The sequence below is a fragment of the Glycine max genome, chromosome 4 (assembly GCF_000004515.6).
Source record: "Glycine max cultivar Williams 82 chromosome 4, Glycine_max_v4.0, whole genome shotgun sequence".
NCBI lineage: Eukaryota > Viridiplantae > Streptophyta > Magnoliopsida > Fabales > Fabaceae > Glycine > Glycine max.
Window position 1 is genome coordinate 47,229,419 of NC_016091.4, and position 22,409 is coordinate 47,251,827.

Sequence of the window (22,409 nt, forward strand, 5' to 3'; positions counted from 1 at the left end):
GCATTCTTAGTTATCTTACTCAAAGGATCAATTAGGATTTATTACTTTCTTTTTAAGTCTACTTGTATATAATATAGCTACATACATAAGTCATGTTTGAAATTCTTTTCATAAACACTATAAGAGAAGAAAAAAATAAAATAAATTTTTCTCGTAAGTTAAAATTAATTTTATTTTTTTATAAGTATTTAAGAAAAAAATCATCCAAATAGAACAATAGTCATGCGAATATCATCGTGCAAAACAAATTATTTCTTCCCTCTGAACATTTTGTGGTCATGCATGGCTTTCGTAAAAAATTAACCCCATAGCAGTAAATATAGCAATATTAATTTAATAACTTTCATTTAATCAATAAATATAATAGAGATCTAGAAAGAGGGCGTGTGAAGTGCTGAGGATGAAGAATACATGCATGGGCTGCGACAAATGCTGTATAACATTGACAAAATGGTAACGATGATGAAGGAAAAGTTTGGTCAGTCAAAAAATCGAAACAAGGACACAGCCTAGTCAGTGCAAATTCTTAGGAAGATGTACGGACCATGTCTAACCGTTTTAAGATCACCCTTTCAACATCTTAGACAAATATATTTAAAGACTGATAATTTAATATGATTTATCAAATCTTATTCTTTTTTACCAATTACAAAATTTTTATTCAAAGTTATATAATTAAGTGTTTTTAAACTTTTACTATCAATATATAAAACCATAAAAGAACATTTAATTTATCATTTAACATAATTAATATCAAAGAAATTTTAATTTTGAAAATTTACTTTCAACAATAACAATAATTAATTACTAGCATTATCAAATAACATTTCAAAAAATAATATATATTTGAAGAGGAATATTTTTTAGTGAAATATAAATTTCTTTTCTCTATATTTATATTTTGTGTAATATCTCTATTTTTAAAATTAAATCTAGATCTTCAATATTATAATATTTGGTAGAACTTGAGATATTTTCGAAGAAAAATACAACAATATAATCCATATTGGTTTCAAGTTTTTAATTGTTCAATTAATACAATTTTAAAATTATGGTCTTACTCATAAAAATAATAATACGTAATGAGTTTAATATCTATATATTTATTATTAAATATCATCCAATCACATATCAACGTTTGAATTACATATAATCATTTTAAAAATCAGCATAATTACCAAAAATAATAATACATAATGAGTTTAATGTCTATATATCTATCATTTAATCACAAATCAGTTTGAATTATTATAAAATAATTATTTTAAAAGTTAATAAATTTTTCAACACAAATAATTATGTAAAAAAAATTTACACTGTCAATATATAATATTTTTTTCTCATATATAATATATCATATAATAATTTAAATTAATAGTTAATATAAATATTTTTTAAAAAAGTATAAAAAAATTTAAGCCTAAAATAATTTGAAGACGAGGGCTTAAGCCACTGCCTAATTAAATGGCTTGCAGTTCCCGCGGTCCTGTGCATGTACATGCTTATTCTCCAGCCGAGTGCATATATTCAAATTTATTAGGAACCTTCTGGTCTACAAAGTTGAAAATTCAGATATTCCATTAAATTATTGTAACACTGGGTTTGAATTGAGTTAATAGAAAGTGCTCATGATAGAATAAAATAATAACTATATTCCTTATGAGGTTTTACACTATTTATATCTATTAATTAATATAAAATTAAATAAATTTAACTTTTATTACTATATTGACCAGCATTATGTATATTTTATTTTCCAATAATTTCAATTAAAGATGATAAAAATTGTTTGAAGTGATTTTTTTAAAATAAGAAGTAACTATATGAAGTGTATTTGGATTAATTTATTATATATGTAGATGATTTGTAAAGATAGTTATTAAGGGGGTTGGAAATAAAAGTTATAATCTACTATTAGATGTACCTTGACTTTTTTTAAAAAAAAAACTAAATGTTATATCAGATTTTTTATGATAACGAACAAATATATATAATTATTTTGCAAAACTATAATTTAATTTTCACATAATCCTTTTGATGATTATTTTATTAAAAGTGAAAACTTTTCAATCTCCACTGAGAAGAAAAAAAAAAGGAAATCATTTCCTCAGAAGCTACCTCTTTAACCTTATTCATCTTTTTGAATTTTTCTAATAACGTATAATGAGTAGTAAAGGGGGACAGCAACTTGGGGTGAGTTGAAATGATTTGAGTTCATAATTTGACAACGTGCAATAAGCCTCGTTGAAGTTGAAGATCTATTTGGGTCCATCAACATGCCACTTACTACTATTTATCCCCAAATTGACGGTTGAACCAATTTTATTTTTTTTTTATTACTGCGCTGTGAAATCCAGGCAAGGGAGAGAACGCAAAGATGGAATATTCCTTTCATGCGATTTGAGTTATGAACTTATAATAAATATCATACGTTGTCTAGTCATCCAGTGGTTTCCCATATTATTGCTCCTCTCATGAGCCTTATGACTAACATTAAATACAGTTCCTTCCACTATGAAACACAGTACCAAGCAAATTTTTTTAAAAATCTAAATGAAAAAAATAGGTGGCAAGCACACAGCACACTCTCTGATATCCAACATATTTTTTTTGTGTCCATATAATTATAAAAAGAGTATTTTTTTTTATTGTTTATTGGAATTAATCTCATTCAGAAAATTTGAAGGTACTTAAAGGTGAACCATTCCAACCAAGTTTTCATTATATATAAAAGTCAGGTTTAAAAGAAAGGAAAAAAGAGATAATAAAAGAAGAGAGTGTGAACTGAGAACAGGAAAAAAAGTAAAATCCTATTCATTGTAGATTAGAGTTTAAACTCCTAACAATTTTCTTATCCATTACAAGTTACATAACTTACATATTCTTGTTTTTTTTTTAATTTCTCACTGTAAGTTCCTTAATTATTTGAAATACATTAGATAGACACTAGTTGTTACTTAAAAAACACATTATACCAAAAAATCTTATAAAAAAGTTCTAAAGATTAAAAAAATAAAAATAGCATGTACAATTTCAAAAAAACTACATCAAGTGCCACTGTAATATGCTAAAAAAACACATTAAAAAAAGAAAATAAATGCCACAAATTTCTTGGTTCCTCAGGTAATAGGTGATTCAAACTTGAAAGACATAAACAATAATTTTCCCTTTTGGTGGGTCAGTTTGACTGGATTGGTAGGGGCAAGGTGGGGACCATTCCCACAATTATTCTATATTATTAGTTGTGATAAGGTCTGTTTCTTGGACCTCTCTATGTGGGTGTTCTTTCCTGTTTTTTCCAACTAAGATTGCACTTTTGCTCTTTCTCTTTCTCCCACTGTCTTGTCTGTCAGGCAGAAACTGCAGGCTTAAATAAACTTCCTCTCACACTCCACTCTTCTCTTCTTTTCTGTTCTGTGTCCATTTTGGAATTGTAAGTCCCCAACTTTTCTTTTACCCCATCACTTGCAACTCATAATGGTCCATTTCTCAGTCCTCTCCCACTCACTCACTCAGGCACCACACCACACCACTTTCTAGTTTCCACCTTCTTGTCATTAACTTCTGCTGTCTCAAGGCTTTAGTAGCCAAAGAAGAAAAAAAAGTATCCTACTTTCTGACACCATCTTTATGGCATTAGTGTTTTAGTTAGTGCCTAAAAAAAAATGCTTGTCTTGTATTGGCCACTCCTAAAGCCTCAAACTTTAAGCTGCCCCCAACATCATATCTCCAGAAGCATCCCACTACTTTGATTTTCTGTCACTTTGTTGAATTGAAAGTGTTCCATTTTAGTAATTAGTAACCACTGTTTGCTTTTTTCTTTGGTCTTTGGAAATAATCTTCCCTTCAATTTTCAGTTTCTTTCCATGAACGAAGCCCAAATTGAAATTACCATTCCTCACTTGTTCAGATGCCCCATCAGCTTGGACTTGTTCGAAGATCCAGTGACTTTGTGCACAGGCCAAACCTATGACAGATCAAGCATAGAGAAATGGTTTTCCACAGGAAATCTCACATGCCCCGTGACAATGCAGAAGCTTCATGATCCATCCATTGTTCCCAACCACACTCTTCGCCACTTGATCGACCAGTGGCTCCAATTGGGTCCCCAATTTGGTAACTCTGCCACTATTGATTATTTAGCTGCACTTAAGCACACCCTTGAATCACCCCAATTGGAAAACAAGCTCCAAGCACTCGAGAAAATTAGAGTCCTCTCTGATGAGTATTGCTCCTTCAGAAAATCTTACTTCCACCAACTGAGTTTCTTGCCACTGCTTTTGGAACTAGTTTTTGGTTCTCGGCTCTCAAAAAGTCACAACAGGGAGTTCACTGAGCTAGCACTTTCTTGCATTCTAAAGCTGTTGCCTCTTGTGAGTTTGGAGCCTCTAAATATGATCAAAGATGAGTCTAAGCTAGCAACTTTTTTGCTACTATTTGAAAAGGGAACTAGCTCGGTTAAGACTAGTCTTTGCCATATCATAGATTCAATAGCATCACCACAAACAGAAGAGGTATGTCACATGCTTGGACACTCTCACAAACTAGTGCATGAGATCGTTGTACTTGTTCGCCAAAATTGTGAGGTTTCCAAGGTTGCAATTAAGGCCATGTTAGCATTATGTTCCTTGCAATCTAACAGAGAGAATTTGGTGAGGGAAGGAGCAATTGATGGGGTCATAACATACATTTCAGGTTGTGAAACAAGGCAGAAGAACGCTGCTCCATTGGCGATGGCAATAATAAAGAAGCTTTTGGTGCTAGAGAGTGCTAAAGAGGCGTTGGTGAATCACCCTAATGGAGTTGAAACTCTGGTGAAGATGGTTTTCAGGGTGTGCAATCAAGAGTGTAGTGAGAGTGCTGTTGGGATACTTGCAATTATTTGTTGTGATTTTGGGCGTGCAAGAGAGGAAGCAATTGAAGCTGGAGTTTTGACTCAGTTGCTGTTTCTTCTGCAGAGTCAGTGTGGCACCAAAACTAAAACAAAGGCAAGAATGCTGCTCAAGTTGCTAAGATCCAAGTGGATTGAGGAACCAAAACAGGTGTAGATTGTGAAATGTGAAAAATAAATGTTCATAATAATTAGTATTTTGATGACTCTTTGGGGGGGGGGGGGGGGGGGGGCTCTGTGTCTATGTGCAGTATTTGTACCCATATACTTTGTAATCTTCGAATATCATATTTTAAAACTAAGTTGTATTCACAAGTGAAAATATCTAGTTGGTATGTTTGATTGCAACCTACCAACCTTACATTTAATGGAGATGATGGAAAGAGTTCTACCTCTGAAGTGCTAATTAACAGCTTATTGGCCTTATAAATGTTATCTTGTTAGCATGAACCTATATAGAGAGATTTGAAGAAATTTTCTCATCATGGACAATCTTTAACTTTTTCTTGATTGAGAAAATAATCTGAAGGAGATGTTCAAAAAGATGTTACACCTAACAACAAAGTCTAGGATAAAAGAGCGAGAGTGAACATCGAGTACATGATCAGTGCAAATTCCTGAAGTGGATGCAATTGTGTACCATGCGATGTTTGGCAGTAAGGTAGAATTGATTCTGGAAACTCCACTGTGGTGAAAGTAAATTTACTAAAGTATTGAATACGTTTTTTTCTTACTTATTTATTTACAACTGCAAGTGTTTTTTCTTCGGGCAATTTTATTGGAATCAAGAATATTTATTATATGATAAGATTAGTTACAATGTAAATTTTGTGGGAGGTGTTTGTCGTTAATTTAGCCGAATGGACATGTCATACAACTTTGAGTTTCTTTGTTTTCTCAATTTCATAATTAAAACTAATTTTACGAATACAAACTATTCTTATAACATAATTTTTTGTTTAAATATTTCTAAATAAAATTTTATTATTTAAAATATTTATTTATAGTAAAAAAAACAAGTAATCCCTTAAAGCAGGAAAACATCCAAGTCAGGATAAAATTGCAGATATCATCCGTCAATTCACTACTAATTTTAAATATAATTGCAAACTATATGACATTAACATACAAGATACTAGAGCACAACGTATAAAGAATAATTTCTATCAAGATAAATAACAAATACATGCACCGCCCTGAGTTATTCAGACATCAAACATGATAGTGATAGTCTTACACAAAAATAAAATAGTAAATACATATGCGACTATAAGGTTAAACATATACGATAAATTCAAACTAGTTGTAAGACAAACTAATTAGACTACTAATCAAGGAAAATATCATGATAATCAAGTTAAAAATTGCATTTGATTTGACAAGAATAGAGTCACTTTCTTGACGATATAGGTGCAAAGAATGATTTTATATACACTGAAGAAAAAGGAAAGAGGGGGAGGGGGTGAGATTAATTTGATCAATAATGCATCGTCACAAGAGCCCACTATCCCAATTCTTTGACAAAATTGAATATAATTAAGGACCAGCTTAATTAACCACGCAAGCAAGTAATTGCATTATCTGTGTCGGTAATAAAATGACGTTTAATTAACTAATTAATCAAGTAAATTTATATATGCGAAAGGCAAATGAGGCATTCAATTCAAATCAAGTGAATTGAAAGTAGTGGGGTATAGTAAGATTATGTGGTAGCAATATCTCTTTCACCCATGATGGTCCATTTCTATTTTCTACGGTCTCTTAACCCTATTGGAGACACTTTATCTGAGAAGCAAAATGGAGTCACATCCCCATGATACGAGGCACGTAGTAGAGGGTCATGATGCACCTTTTGATTTTTAGGTTGAACGAATTGGGGGCACCAACTAAAATGATTTCAAAGGACAAATTCCTTTTCCACCTTTTATTTCGCCCTTTGGCTTGTGATCTTTTGGCTTTTTCTTTCTTATTTTTTCCCCCATCAAAATTCGATTCCACGTTCCACCCTTATAGTGATTTAACCCAACATAAGAACCACTTTTCCAAGCAGGCAGGTAAGATATATATGTATATGCAAATTGACCAAAAAAAGAGAAAGAAAAGATATGTGCATATATGACTGTGTGGGGGGTGACCGGTGAGTGGTGATTGCCCACCTTGTGAAGGGTCTTAGTGCATCTTTTTGGAACCAAATAATAAAATTAAAATTAATGTTGTGGCTATTGACAAACAAGTTTGTAAATTGTCATGACTTCTCTTCTCTTTACGTGAATATAATTGTAAAACAATGCATATGGGTAACAGCATCAATGTTTGTATAGCTGCCAATTGATGGGACTTGGGTTCCATGGAATCTCCCTCTCTCCCCATGTCCTGTCCTTATAAATGGTACAGAAAAAGCTAAGCCCAAAGACTTAGGAGATATTGATTGTACTTACTCCCAACTTTATCAGATTTCTATACAATTCCTTTGGGAATTGGATCTTCTACAGTTCAACATTGGACTGCATAACATACAGCTTTCCATCCAATGCTAAGTAGTTTTTTTAAGCAAATTTTATGTTTTATTTTAAGAGTTTAGTATTTAACAGTGTAAACAAATTTATACTGAAAACTGATAACGATAAATATAATTTTTATAAAAAAAAATAATTTATTATACATGTATTATTTTCTCTTATTTTAATATAAAATAAAATGTTTTCAAGGGTTTAGATTTGTACAGTTAAAAAATTGACTGTAGGAGCAAGATCCATTGATTTTTGTTTACTACACTGTGCTTCGAGACACTGGATAACCTGTGAGGGAATCGGTTTGGGGAAAGAATTAGTGGTTGGCACAATTCAATTAAAATATTCAAAACACAAATAAAAACTATTAAATATGTAAATGGTGTGGTACACGAGTTATTTTGTATTTATTAGTTTTGTTTAAATGTTTTTTTTTATTTAGCAGAATAATTTGTATCCTATACTTTCATTTTTTAATAATTTTAAAATATTATATTATATCCTATCAATACTACTTTAGGTTTTTTACCAACATGTAAATTTCAATTCTGATCTTTTATAATAAAAAAAATCATTATTCCATTTATTTTTTATATAAGTAGATATAATATTTATTTTTGCTGTTTTTCTTGAATAAATTTTGGCCTCTCAATACAATTTCACTGTATGCCGTTGCTATTACCTTTTTTTATGTCTAACTAGTATATGGAGTAATTGCAATTTTAGGTTGAAGAATTAAATCTCAAGAATCCAAATATTGAACTATTTGTGTCAATAATTTTCTTTTTAATATTATTAAGTCTAATTTTTCATACATTCTTGACATGATTTTTGATAAAAAAATTATTTTATTACATTCTTAATCAATATTTATAGAATAAAAAGCAATATCTGAGAGTTATACTCCCTCTAAACTCATATATAAATAAAAATAACTAATTTTACATTAATTAAAAAAATTAATTGACATCATTTAATTTTTATAATCTTAAATAAAAAATAAAGTTATTTTTAAAATACTCTTCATTAAAACTTACTATCATGAATAAAAATAAATCATTAAAAATAAAATTACAATTAAATAAAAAATATTTTAAAAAAAAACATAAAATAAAATAAAATTAATTCAACTTACCTATATATTTAAGTCCAACATATAATATAATTTTTTGTTATTATACGAGTGCATAGGTACTTAATTAGCAGTAGTAGTAATATTTGGAGCTGTCAAATTTCAAAAATGAGTAAATGCATTGTTATAGTTGGCACGGGGTTTTAAATTGGCGCAGTGATTGCCGGTCCGCAACAGCTACAACACAATACTAATGAATCAATGATTTTTAGTAATTGTAACCACATTATAAAATTCTGCACTCCAAGGATAGTGTCTAACCAAAGTAGTAGGAGTATAAGGGTTCTTAAATATCATTGTAACTTTATCATTCAATACTAGATTAATTAATGGGACGTTATTATTTTTATTAAATCCTTGACTCATTTGAAGAAAAAAAATTATCGTCTAATATATATTTTTATTATTTAACTTGAATAGAATTGCTTTTTTTTTAAAAAAAAAAAAAAACTTATTGTATTCTGTACCAAAATGTAAGTCTGTAAAATAGGGAGATCAAACGAGATTGTGTTTCTGCTTCAACATATTCTTTTCAATAATGCAAGGATGTGAAGATATCTTTATTAGACGTTGAAATTCCATCTTTGTTATTATTTCTTTTCAGTCACCAAATAACCACAGACGGGACCAGGGCCAGTGGTCTTCCTATCTTTGCTCAGATTGAGAAATGAGAATGAGTAGTTTTTGTGAGAAACAAATAGTCAGAAAAAAGGAGGAGTAATTAGGATGAATATTGAAACAAAAACATAAAACATTAGGGTGACACTGGCTTATGAGTTATGAGGTAGGTAAGCGAAAATTCGAGCAGTGGCTTTCAAAATAATTTTTATAGCCCTCATGGGAACAAGACAATTCTTGTACAGTTGTACCAACACTGGCATGCATTTTGCACGGCACTAGTATTTATTCCAGAATTCTTTCAGGAATATTAACCATTTACAGGTTGTTTGGTTGGATAAAAATTGAGATCAAAGAAAATCAGGAGAGATGTGGCAAAAGGATATACTTTTACATTTTTTTTATTAAAAAATTTAGGTGAGTTGAAGGTCAAAATCTCATTAAAATTTGAGCATACAGAGTTTATTGAATATTTATAGAGATATTTACACATAGTCCATCAATAAACTCCTTGCATTATTTGGTAGTAGAGAAAAGAGAAAAGGAAAAATCTAATATGGCTAGAATTCATCAATTTTTCTTTTTCTTTGGCGAGAAGAAAACAGAGATAACATTTTGTACAATTATAATTTTTGCTGTGTTATTTCTTCTCTATTTTACAAGATTTACATGTATTAAGGATAATAGGGAAAAACTTATTTTATTTCTCTTCACTTTTTTATTCAATAAAATAATTGAAGACAAAATTCAATCTTTCTTTCTTTTCTACTTCTTTTTACTTCATTCAATCCAAAGATTCTAAAAAAATTTCAAATTTTTAACTTATTTTTTCTTTTGTGATACTTTTTAAAAATTTCTGGCTAAACTAAAATAATCACATATTAGTTTATCCACACACTTAGTAGTTTATGCCATTCTTCTTTACATCCTATTTCTATCTTCTGTATTGAACTTCATTATTTAACCAAAGTGAAAAAAATGAAGTGAAAGGAGATAAAAAAAATGGAATCAAACTCTTCAAAAATTAATTTGAGTTGAACTATAAAATTGAAACCATTTTTACAAAATAAATGGTAACCAGTGTCTTTAAGACATTGATTAAGGAACTAAAAAAAAAATATTTTTATCGGAATATACAAAACTATACTACTCATGACTTTTGCTCTCTTATGAATTTCACATTAAATATTTTTTTCTTTTTAATTCCTTACCTAATGCTGTAAGGACAATTAGTAAGACCCCTTTTAAAAAAACCAAACCACTTCATGAAAATGGTTAGGTTTAAAATGAGCTGTTTTCATAAAATCATTCTGTTCAATTTGGTTCTTTGAAGAAACCAAACTATGCATGAGTGTGAGAAAGAAAACCAAACCAAATCTATCCACCAAAACTAAACCTCTTTATTAAAATAAATCAGTTCAAATCAAATTATTTTTATAAAGTGATTTGGTTCGATAAAAAAAAACGAACCATATGCACAGTCCTAATTTGAATCCTATTATTTGATTGTCTTCCGTAGCAGTAGTAGTCTCAGATTGCTCATTAAACCGATCAAAAGTTAGAGCGGCACTATTGTCTAGAAGTTATATACAACTTGAACTGGTTTCAATAGCATAGTATCCATGATTCTTGCACGTCTATATACGAAATTAAATGTGAATGATAAACAACAAAATCCAAAGAAAAAAGAAAAGCAGATAACGATCGTCGTCATATTACATATAACATTCTAGGAAAATCAGGTTTTGTACAAAGGCTTCAGCAGCTGCTGTAAATAATCAATAAGCTAGTGTTAGAACTCTGATTCTGAAAATGGATTCAACGCCCTTGTTTCGAGTGAAATAGCTAGTCTCTTAATATCAGCAACAACTACTCGTGGCATTAGTCTGGGATGGCTTGTCCTTAAAAATGTTCTTTTTATTGCCCTTGGATCCCTCGGCTAAGAGGCTAGGTGTATCCAGAATCTGGGTGTGCACACAAACAAAATAAAAAATTATAGTCGTTTTCTATGATATTAATATATTGATTATCACGAATCATAGAATGTACTCCGTTTCCAAGTGTCCCATGTACCAATTTTTCTTTAAGCTTCAACTTGTGCTTCAGAATTAGGAGATATAATTACTGTTTCCCTAGTGTCAAATTGCTACTTTCACATGCTTGCGCAGTATAGATTTCTAATTAAACATTTCTGCCCTTCACATTTACATGTAGGAGGCAAATCAAGTGAAAAGATTGGCTTATTATGAAAGTTAAAGGAGTAAATCATGATCAGTAGATCTTACTTGAATTATTATAAAAGATAAAGGACTCAAAAGGAAAGTAACATCATTTAATGTTTGAATTTTGGCCACTTATGCAGGATACAATGATTTGGTCCCTTTACTCTTAGTAAGACAATGTTCTTGCTTGAGTAGTATGGTTACCTCATAAGAAATGCATGCAGTATACCAATTATGGACCAAAGTTTTGTTAGGAAATGGGCATATATGTCACTCAGCATACCTTCAGAACAAGCTCTTCAAAGCATTGTTGTACGTTAACTCGTGTTTTAGCACTGCATTCAATAAATAGGCAACCACATTCCCTGGCAAAGTCTACTCCCTCTTTCTTTGTCACTACTCTATCACCCTCCTGAAAAGCAAATATTATCCACCTTCATGTCATGTCCTCTAATGGAGTGCGAGAAATAAATTTAGCGATGACGATAATAGGTTATCAAGCACAAAGCATAAATCCAATAGTTGAAATATTCTTCTACTAAGGGACCGAAATGAAAATTACATATGCCAATAGTAACCTCCTAAAATTGGTGGTTAAAAAGAAAATATTTAATTACTCATTTAATTTCTATAATTATAAAAACTCTCTTTTGGGTACCTTCCATAGTTCTCTTATATCTCAACTTTGCAGATGAGGTAAATATTTTATTTAAATTTCTTTGTATCTTCTGAAGTATCTATATTATTATTTGGTTGAATTTTTATATTCTACTTGAAAATTTATTCATTTATACCACTACTAGTTGAATAACCCGTGATTTGCACAACTTATATTGTTAGAATTAAGACTTGTTATTTTGGTATTAAAATATGTTGTTGTTATGTATATCATATAAGTTAGTATTAGTCAACATGTAGTAGGTGAAATTGAATGAAAGACCTTGTTTTAAGGGAGTGGTTAAGCTAAGTCAGTATGAGGTGTGTTGTGTTGCTTGTAACTTTGTATTTTCACCAACTACAAGTCACTTATGTATGCTGGAAAAACCAAAACGAAAATACAATTCTACAATTCTATCTTCCACCATTTTCTGCTGCTGGTTGTGATCTTTCTTTTATGCTTTCTTCTCCCACTTCACTCATGTTCAGTTTTTTGTTTTTCACTTTAACATGGTATCAGAGCTTCAATGATCTTTAAGGGTCTGTGAGAGAGAAAAAGATAATCTGAAAAACAGTTTGAGTGTGTGAAGAGAAAACCAGCAAGAAAACCTCACTCAAAAAACCTTCAACCAATGGCTTCCAGCAGTGGTTCCTTATCTCCACCTCCAGTGTTTGCAGGAGAGCATTATGATTTGTGGGCTGCCAAGATGAGAACTTATTTGAGAGCTCAAAGTCGGTGGGAAACAGTGGAAAATGGAAGCAATCCAGCTCCTTTACCCAACAACCCAATAGTAAATCAAATAAGATTTCACACTGAAGAAGTGGCTAAGGAGGGCAGAGCACTTGCCATCATACCAGCAGCACATAATGATGTTTTTATCAAGATTTTGAATCTTGAAACTGCAAAAGAGGCCAGGGACAAACTCAAGGTAGAGTTCCAAGGCAGTGAAAGAACAAAGAGAATGAAGGTGTTAAATCTAAGAAGAGAGTTTGAAGCAATCAAAATGAAAGAAGCTGAAACAGTGAAGGAGTTTGCCGATAGGCTATCTAAAGTGGTAACAAATATTAGATTGCTAGGTGAAGAACTTAGTGATCAGAAGGTTGTGGAGAAAATCTTGGTGTGTCTTCCGGAGAGGTTTGAGTCAAAAATCTCCTCTCTTGAAGAAAACAAGGATTTCTCTCAAATAACAGTTGTAGAGCTTGTGAATGCTTTGCAAGCCACTGAACATAGAAGGTCCTTGCGGATGCAAGAAAATGTTGAAGGCGCTTTTGTGGCTAACAGAAAAGGCAAAGCTCATGGCAGCATCAACTCTAGGAAAAAGTCATTTGGTGGGAAGAAAAGTAAAGGGAAAACGCAACAAAGGAGAAGGTTGGAAAGACAAGTATCCACCTTGTCCTCACTGTAAGAAGAATCATACAGAAAATTTCTGTTGGTTCAACCAGGAGTCAAATGTAGAGCTTGTAACCAGCTTGGTCATGTGGAGAAAGTGTACAAAAACAAATCTAAGCAACAAGGACAATAGGCCCAAGTTGCTGAACATGAAGAAAAAAACGAGGAGCATTTATTTCTTGCTTCTTGCTATTCAACAAGCAGCTGCAAAGAGGTATGACTCATAGATAGTGGATGCACAAATCACATGACTCATAATGCAAGTATTTTCAAGGAGTTGAATCAGTCCTACTTCTCCAAAGTCACCATTGGCAATGGAGAAACTGTTGATGTCAAAGACAAAGGAATTGTTGTTGTAGAGACTCCCTCAGGTACTAAATATATTTCAGATGTTATATGTGCCTGAGATAAATCAAAGCCTTTTGAGTGTTGGACAAATGCTTGAAGAGAACTATACCTTGCATTTTGAAGACATGAGATGCGCCATATTTGATCCCTTAGGGAGTGAGCTAATGTCTGTCAAAATGAGAGATAAAATTTTTCCAATAGAGTGGAAACAAACAGCTATGCATGTTTTTCCTAGTACTGTAAATGATTCTGTTTTGTGGAACAAAAGACTTGGTCATTTAGCTATTCCACTTTGAAGCAAATTAGCTCAAATGGTTTAATTCAAAATTTACCTTCCATTGGAAATGATGTTGATGTGTGTGATGTATGCCAATTTGGAAAGCAAAGTAGATTGTCATTCCTTGCAGTAGCAAGCTGGAGAGTTACTGAAAAATTGCAACTTATACATACTGATGTGTGTGGTCCAATGAGTAACTTCTCTAAATGGAAACAAGTATTTTCTGCTATTTATAAATGATTTTATAAGGATGAGTTGGGTGTTTTTTCTAAAGCAAAAGTCAGAAGTGGTTGCTTCATTTTAGAATTTCAAGCCTATGGTTGAAAATGAGGTTAGATGTCAAATTAAAAAGCTCAGATCTCACAATGGGATTGAGTATACAGCAGGAGAATTTAAAAAACTGTGAACAAGAAGGAATTCAGCATCAATTCACTGTTCCTTACTCTCCTCAACAAAATGGAGTGAGTGAAAGGAAAAACAGGACAGTGATGGAAATGGCTTGGTGTTTGCTCTTTGAGAAAGGTCTTCCTAAGAGTTTTTGGGCTGAGGCTGTAAATACCTCAGTTTACTTGCTGAATTTGTTGCCTACCAAAGCCTTGAATGGCAAAACACCATTTGAAGCGTGGTTTGAAAGGAAGCCTTCGATGGAGCAGTTGAGAATATTTGGTTGTGTTCTACACTCATGTTCCAGCTGTAAAAAGAGATAAGTTGGATCACAAGTCAGAAGTTGACATCTTTTTGGGGTATAGTAATAACTCCAAAGGATACCGAGTGTACAATTTGGAGACAAAAAGAATTCTGGTTAGCAGAGATGTGAAGTTTGATGAAGTTTCCAAATGGAATTGGGAGAAATGTCAAGCTGAAGACAATTTGCAAGAACTGAATTTTGATGATGAAGAAGAAAACTATGACAGCGACACTGATTTTCCAGTGAAAGGTACAAGATCCTTGCAAGATGTTTATACAAAATGTAATGTTGCTGCATTAGAGCCAAAAAGGTATGATGAAGCTGCTGAATTTGAGAATTGGAGAGCTACCATTCAAGAGCAGATGAAGATGATAGAGAAAAATCAGACTCAGACTTGGCGACTTGTTGATAGACCAATTAATAAAAATGTGATTGGTGTAAAGTGGGTTTACAGAACTAAGCTCAATCCTGACGGTTTTGTAAACAAACTTAAGGCTAGATTGGTGGTAAAAGGCTATTTGCAGTAGCCAGGTGTTGATTTTTCAGATACTTTTGCACCAGTTGCAAGGCATGATACAATCAGATTATTGATTTCTATGGCAGCAAACCATGGTTGGAAAATCTATCATTTTGATGTAAAATCAGCTTTCTTGAATGGCTTGCTTGATGAGGACATATATGTTGATCAACCTAAAGGTTTTCAAGTTCCGGGAAGTGAAGATAAAGTCTACAAACTTCAAAAAGCTCTCTATGGCCTAAAACAGTCTCCAAGAGCTTGGTATAGCAGGATTGATAGTTATCTTTTGAAAAAGGGCTTTAGAAGAAGTGAAAATGAAGCCACCTTGTATGTGAAGAAGTGGAAAAATGAAATGCAGCTCATTGTTTCCTTGTATGTTGATGATTTGTTGGTTTTAGGAAATGAATCTGATTCCCTAAACCAATTTAAGAAGGACATGGAAAAAGAATTTGAAATGACTGACTTGGGTGAAATGAAGTATTTTCTTAGGATGGAGATTTCTCAGTCTAATGATGGGATCTTCATTTCACAAAAGAAATATGCTTTGGAGATATTGAAGAAGTTTCGCATGGAGCAATGCAAGCCTGTTGTCACTCCAATTGTTGTGAATGAAAAGTTATCAATAAATGATGGTATTGATTTAGCAAATGATTCTGTTTATAGAAGTATAATTGGTAGTTTGTTGTATCTGTCAGCAACAAGACCAAACATTATGTTTCCTGCAAGCTTGTTTTCTAGATTCATGCATTCACCTATTCAAGTTCATTTCCGTGCTGCAAAGAGATTTTTGACGTATATAAGAGGTACAACTGATTATGGTTTGTATTTCTTAAAAACTGAAAGTGGAGAACTTAAAGGATATGCAGATAGTGACTGGGCAGGAAGTGTAGATGATCCTTAGAGCACCTCTGGTTATGCTTTCTCATTTGGTAGTGCTGTTTTTTCATGGAATTCAAGTAAGCAAGATGCTGTGGCCCAATCCTCAGCTGAAGCTAAGTATATTTCAGCTGCAGCTACAGCAAATCAAGCTATTTGGCTAAGGAAGATTCGGTTAGATGTGGGTCAAATTCAAGATGGAGCTACTGTCATTTGGGTGGACAATAAGTCAGTCATTTGTATTGCCAACAATCCTGTCCAGCATGGAAGAACTAAGTATATCAAGGTGAAGTTTCATGACATTAGAGAAGCTGTGAAGTCAAGAGAAATCAGCTTGGAGCATTGCAGCTCTGAAGAACAGATTGCTGACATAATGACAAACGCACTTTCCAAGGGAAAGTTTGAAATGCTACTAAGATCAAGACTTGGAGTGCACAAGAAAACTCTCAAGGAGGAGTGTTAGAATTGAGACTTTTCTTGTTATTTTTGTATTAAAATATGTTGCTGTTATGTTTCTGATATAAGTTAGTATTAGTCAACATGTAGTAGGTGAAATTGAATGAAAGACCTTGTTTTAAGGGAGTGGTTAAGCTAAGTCAGTATGAGGTGTGTTGTGTTGCTTGTAACTTTGTATTTTCACCAACTACAAGTCACTTATGTATGCTGGAAAAACCAGAACGAAAATACATTTCTATCTTCCATCATTTTCTGCTGGTTGTTGTGATCTTTCTTTTATGTTTTCTTCTCCCATTTCACTCATGTTCAGTTTTTAGTTTCTTACTTTAACATATATTTATAGGAAAGGGTAATTTCAAATTATGTTAAAGTATAGTATATAAATATATTTTAATATTTATAGAGTATAGAATATTCTTATATGACACTAATATAATATTTATTCATTTTTCTATTTTGGCAGCAATTGCAGCCACTGATGGCGCTATCTGAAAATGCACCGCTATTCGAAACTTTGTAGTGGTCAATGGTCCTCCACACAGCTATAACGTGACCATAGTGCCCTATTGATACGTAATTACAAACTTAACAAGAGTCAAGAGAAGATACCTTATCCACTTTGTTTCCAACAAGCATCTTGATGCATTCCGGATTTGTTGAATAAAGGTCTATTTCCTTTGCCCATATTTCAGAGAGATTCGTAAACGTTTCCCGCCGAGTTACATCATAAGCTGCATAAGTTTGAGAAACAAAATGCAGTTACTCAGAAACAAAAATTTCAATAATGCATCTTTGGGGTGGGGGCACTCCATTTCCTAATTTCCAAATCAATGCATCATGTCCATACCAATCTAATGCATCTGATACAGATATGAGATATGCCAACCATTTCTTGGTGAATTCGATCAACAACCTATAACGAAAAAATCATTTTGGCTATTGAATTGCCACAGCTAAATTCACTTAATAAGCCAAAGCATGATATATGTAAGAAAGCATTTTCTTAAGCAGACAAAGTGTACACAATAAGAATCAATTTTATCCTACAAAATCATTGTGATACCAGAAAAAGTAGAACAATTATTTACTCCTACCGTCCCTAATTATTAGACTCTTTCAACTAATTCACACCTCTTAAGAAAAACAGTTAATTTAGTTCATCACATTAAATCGGGCAATTATAGGTACCATCATTTCAAAATTATCATTTTCTTATCTCTCTATCCACTTAATTGTTTCTCATTAATGTTTGGATAGAGAATAATTAAGTAAGGATATATAAGGGAAAAAATAATTAATGCATCTAAAAATTAGAAAAAAAATCTTATAAAAAGGAATAAATAAATTTATGAAAAAAGATCTTATAATTAGAGACGGAGGGAGTATTACTTTACCTTCATCATGAAAAATTAATTGGTTATTTCTCACAATAAAACTAATTGAAACACTCTAAACCAGGCTTAAATATTTTCTCTTCACTTCTTATTATAACCTCAGGGACAAGATTTCAATCCAATTTTTTGCTAAAAAGTTCACTAAAATGTCTGAAACTGCTGCCAAAGAGGACTTGCTTCAAGCCAAGCAAATAAGCCAGACAAATTTAGTTTGGATAGTGAAATTAAGATGACTGGGTACTGGGCTAGCAAGGGACTAGCTGCAAGGGACTGCATAGGTCAACATTGAAGTTTAGACACTTGGTGTGATTCTTGAAAAAGTTACCGTTTATTCAAAAATTGGTTATCTTGCCCCCCATTCAAATAGCTTTATGACTCAAAACTTGTTAAGGCCTGCAAGAAATTAAGTCTTTTTAATTCTTTATATAAAGTGCTTCTAAGCTGCTGAAGCTTCTTCAAGAAAAGATTATTCTTGGTCTTATATGATTCTATGAAGATAACCTAAAACTAAAAATGGTTTCTGACATGGTTCTGTAAAGATGAAATTTTTGAAAATGGACAAGCAATGACTATTGAACACGAAAGTAAATCTCTGCTTTACTTTTTTTATTTGTTTTTTGCTTATTTTTTTCTCAATTTAGAAATAACTCAATGGACAAAATAATTTATAAAAATAAAAAATTAGCCAATGACCTAGATTCAATTTAAATAAATGGTCATGATTCTTTACTGTCAGTGACTTATAACCCAAGTTAACAAAAGGGTCTATTGACATAATACTTGTAGTTTAAGGATTGACCACAAAAAAAAGTCAAAGTTGAAGATATTTATTATAAAAGGTGTATCATTTAAGATATTTGTGTACACTTTTTATCCTTTTATTTTAAGTATTTGCTTACCAATACCTTTATCATTTATTCAATCAATGCATAGTTAAGCTCTTTCAAGCAACATGAATGGTTTTCAACTCTCACAATGATATTGAAGTGGTATCCCAAGATTCAGTATAGGTCCAGAAGATGACTTGAAGGTGTATGAAGTGTATTAATCTATAAGTAACCAAATAGCTGACATGCTTAATACATGCTTGAGAGCATCAAGAAAAGATTATTTCAAGATTGCAGCTTCACTTGTCCTTAAACATTAGAACATTAGTGTCCCTCGTTTCAACAATGCTTGTTATAGCTACCATTAAATGGACCTATATGCTGATCATCACCACTTTGAAAATACTACCTTTATGGAATCCATTTGGTGTGATTATGTGAGGCAAAAAAAGGCCTTAACTAAGGATTAAAAGACATAACTTTCACAGAAGAAACTTTTGGCTTGAACTCCTCTCACCAAAGAACTAACTCACTCAAAACATCATTATATAGCAAATCACATACTGTACCAAATTGCCTAAGTCATAGTATAAAGGCACGGGTTAACATTAAAAAAAAAGGAAAGGTAAACAACTTATCTGTGCCATCTTACAAAATATTATACTACATTCCATTCTAGGTTCCCATGCAAATTCAAAGCATTTCACCCAATTAATAAATATTACTGGGAGGATGGTGAATGAAGAAGCAGATAATTGAAACTCACCCATAATGATCCCTTGAGCACCTCGGTAGTAAGAACTTGTCAATGTTCTGAATCTCTCTTGACCAGCTGCATAATTAAATCACCATATTCATACTTAGTACTACTACTAAGCAAGGATTTCAAAAAACATACATTTTATAAACTATAAAGTGGAACATCAATCAATAAATAAACAAACATAGGTACACACCTGTATCCCAAATGGCAAGCTTCAGCTTTTTACCTTCCATTGTCAAATACTTGACTTTAAAATCAACACCTACATTGAGGCATCAAACAAGACATAAAAGCATGAAACTCCATATCACAATAAATTATCAGGTGGCGAGACCACCATGTGTCATGGTCCCAACTAACCTCTACATGGCATACTCAAGTTTTTAATTTATGAGAAAAATTAATAATACTTGATTGCATGTGATGTAAAAATTAGTAGAGACCATGATGGTCCTAGCACACCTCGTTTTTACAAATAATCAAAGAACATTATGCATAACAAGAACAATAGTGGCATTCCACAGAGAATAGCAAACTGTAACACTAACAATACTATGGCCTATGACATGACTATGACAATGACAATGAGATGCATAAACCTTGATTCCACAGAAAAATTAATAATACTTGATTGCATGTGATGTAAAAATTAGTAGAGAGCATGATGGTCCTAGCACACCTCGTTTTTACAAATAATCAAAGAACATTATGCATAACAAGAACAATAGTGGCATTCCACAGAGAATAGCAAACTGTAACACTAACAATACTATGGCCTATGACATGACTATGGCAATGACAATGAGATGCATAAACCTTGATTCAATGACAAAGGCACGTGAGTTATGGAAATTTTTAAAGAAAAAATGAATAAAAACGAACCAATTGTGGGAGAAAGATCTTCAAAGGAATCAGATGTGAAACAGAGGAGGAGACTACTCTTGCCAACACCTGAGTCCCCAATCATCAACAACTTAAACAAATATTCGAATTCCTGGGTTGAACTCGAATCCATCGCAATAAACTGATTCAATAATGAAATAACAATTCAAAACAAATAATTAAACGCCATTGTTCGTTTCAAATAGTATGAACATTGAGCAAGTATCGATTCTGAAACTCATCTCGTTGATTGATTAGAAAAATGTGCATTGGCATTAAGATAGTGTGATTAAAAAAGAGAGAAATTTGCATACCTAAGAAATAAGAGAATCAAATTCTAGAGAAACTGGTAGCAGAGGAAATTCAGGATGAAATATTAACAAGGAAAATAAAACGGAACTGTGTCCGAATTACCAGGTCACAGTTTCACTTTTTTCTTTTATTTTTTTTCCCTCTTCAGGATCTGAATCTTTTCTAATGATTATTGTAAAATTTTAATTTTATCACCCGACCCTTGTTGCATCAACAAACTTAACAAACATTAAAATTATTTTTTTGAGGAATAAAAATTAAAATGATAATCGATAAAAGAACAAACATTCAAATAAGTTGGAAGATGTAACAAATTACAAAATAGGATGTAAAATGGACACCCAAACTGTCTTTTAACGTACCAAAAAGTGAATTGGGTTTAGTTTTAAGATTCGGTTGAAAGTCAAATTCCATCCAACCTGTGATTAGTTACAAGTTGAGTTGAACTTTAAGTATTGAACTACCAATTTTTTTTCATCAAAAAGAAAGAAAGTTATAAAATATACTAATAAATTCACTTATCAAATGAAATAAATAAATAATCTAAACATAATGATTTGTTACTAAATTGTTTCTGCACAAATTCTTTTCAAAAATTATCATTATATGTTGAACAAATGTAGAGTAAAACAACAAAACATGAAATCTACAATATTTTATATAACATTATGTCCAATAAAGTAATATTTTTAAAAAAATTGCTGAGAAAGTAATATTTAACTAACACACATATAAATAAAGAAAATTTTAATATAAGCAATAAAGATTTTATGTAAAAAAATATAATAAATAAAATTTAAAAATTATTCAAGTTGAGATTTAGAAATTTAGAATCTTAACATAAAAAGAAATTTTCATATATTTATTTTTAACATAAAATAAAAATTAAAATTAAAATATTTAATAATTTGAAACATTTTAAAAAAGCAGGTATTAACAAAAATTAAGTCAAGTATCACACAAAAATATATAATAAGAGATGTCATTTCATTACATTTAAAATAACAATTAAATTTGTAATATAAAGATTAACAGGAGTAAATTCCATCAATTATTGATATGGTAATAGCAAAATTTTAATATCGAGTATGTGTTTTCACTTTGTCAAGCAAAAAATCACGCTAACCATTTAAAATGATGATTTTCATGAAATGGATTGGAATAAAATCGCCCTTTTCAATCTGTCTGTTGAGTGTTGAACTTTTAAAATAAATAAGTTAGTATTTTTTTATTTTTGATCCTTATAGATTCATTTTTTTAATTTTAGTCGGTGTTGATATTTTTCAATTTTAATTTCGGTAAACTTTTTTTGTTTATTTTTAGTTTTTTTATGTTTGTGTCTTTCCAATTTAAGTTTATTTAAGATTCTAACTTTTTTTTTCATTTATGTCCTTATAAGATCACCCTTAGAAGGACTAAAGTTGAAAAAAATATAAATTTAGATAAACTAAAAATGAATAAAATATCATATAGGATCAAAATTAGAAAAAAATAATTATAAGAATTAAAAATGAATAAAATTTTTAAAGGAACAAAAATTTAAAAAAATACAATCTTGAGAACAAAAACATATTAAATCCATGAAATGACTTATATGTTTGTCCAAGTGAATTTGGGATTAACTAATGAGCCCTATGCCCTTATGAATT

At 31.4% G+C, this 22,409-nt stretch overlaps 2 protein-coding genes across 2 annotated transcripts; one reads left to right on the plus strand and one right to left on the minus strand.

Annotated features, from left to right (window-relative positions):
- Window positions 1-2,929: 2,929 nt before the first annotated feature.
- LOC100819468 (U-box domain-containing protein 26) lies at window positions 2,930-5,514 on the plus strand. Its single transcript, XM_003522437.5, has one exon. It carries the CDS (start codon window positions 3,867-3,869, stop codon window positions 5,046-5,048), a length of 1,182 nt encoding a protein of 393 aa, XP_003522485.1. The 5' UTR covers window positions 2,930-3,866; the 3' UTR covers window positions 5,049-5,514.
- A 5,209-nt stretch (window positions 5,515-10,723) lies between these two features.
- Window positions 10,724-21,032, minus strand: LOC100779729 (ras-related protein RABC1). Its single transcript, XM_006578723.4, has 7 exons — window positions 20,763-21,032; window positions 20,449-20,590; window positions 19,760-19,828; window positions 19,570-19,635; window positions 17,192-17,313; window positions 11,657-11,785; window positions 10,724-11,115 (listed from the first exon to the last, which is right to left on the minus strand). The coding sequence occupies exons 2-7, from the start codon at window positions 20,579-20,581 to the stop codon at window positions 11,011-11,013; spliced, it is 624 nt and encodes a 207-aa protein (XP_006578786.1). The 5' UTR covers window positions 20,582-20,590; window positions 20,763-21,032; the 3' UTR covers window positions 10,724-11,010.
- Window positions 21,033-22,409: the final 1,377 nt, after the last annotated feature.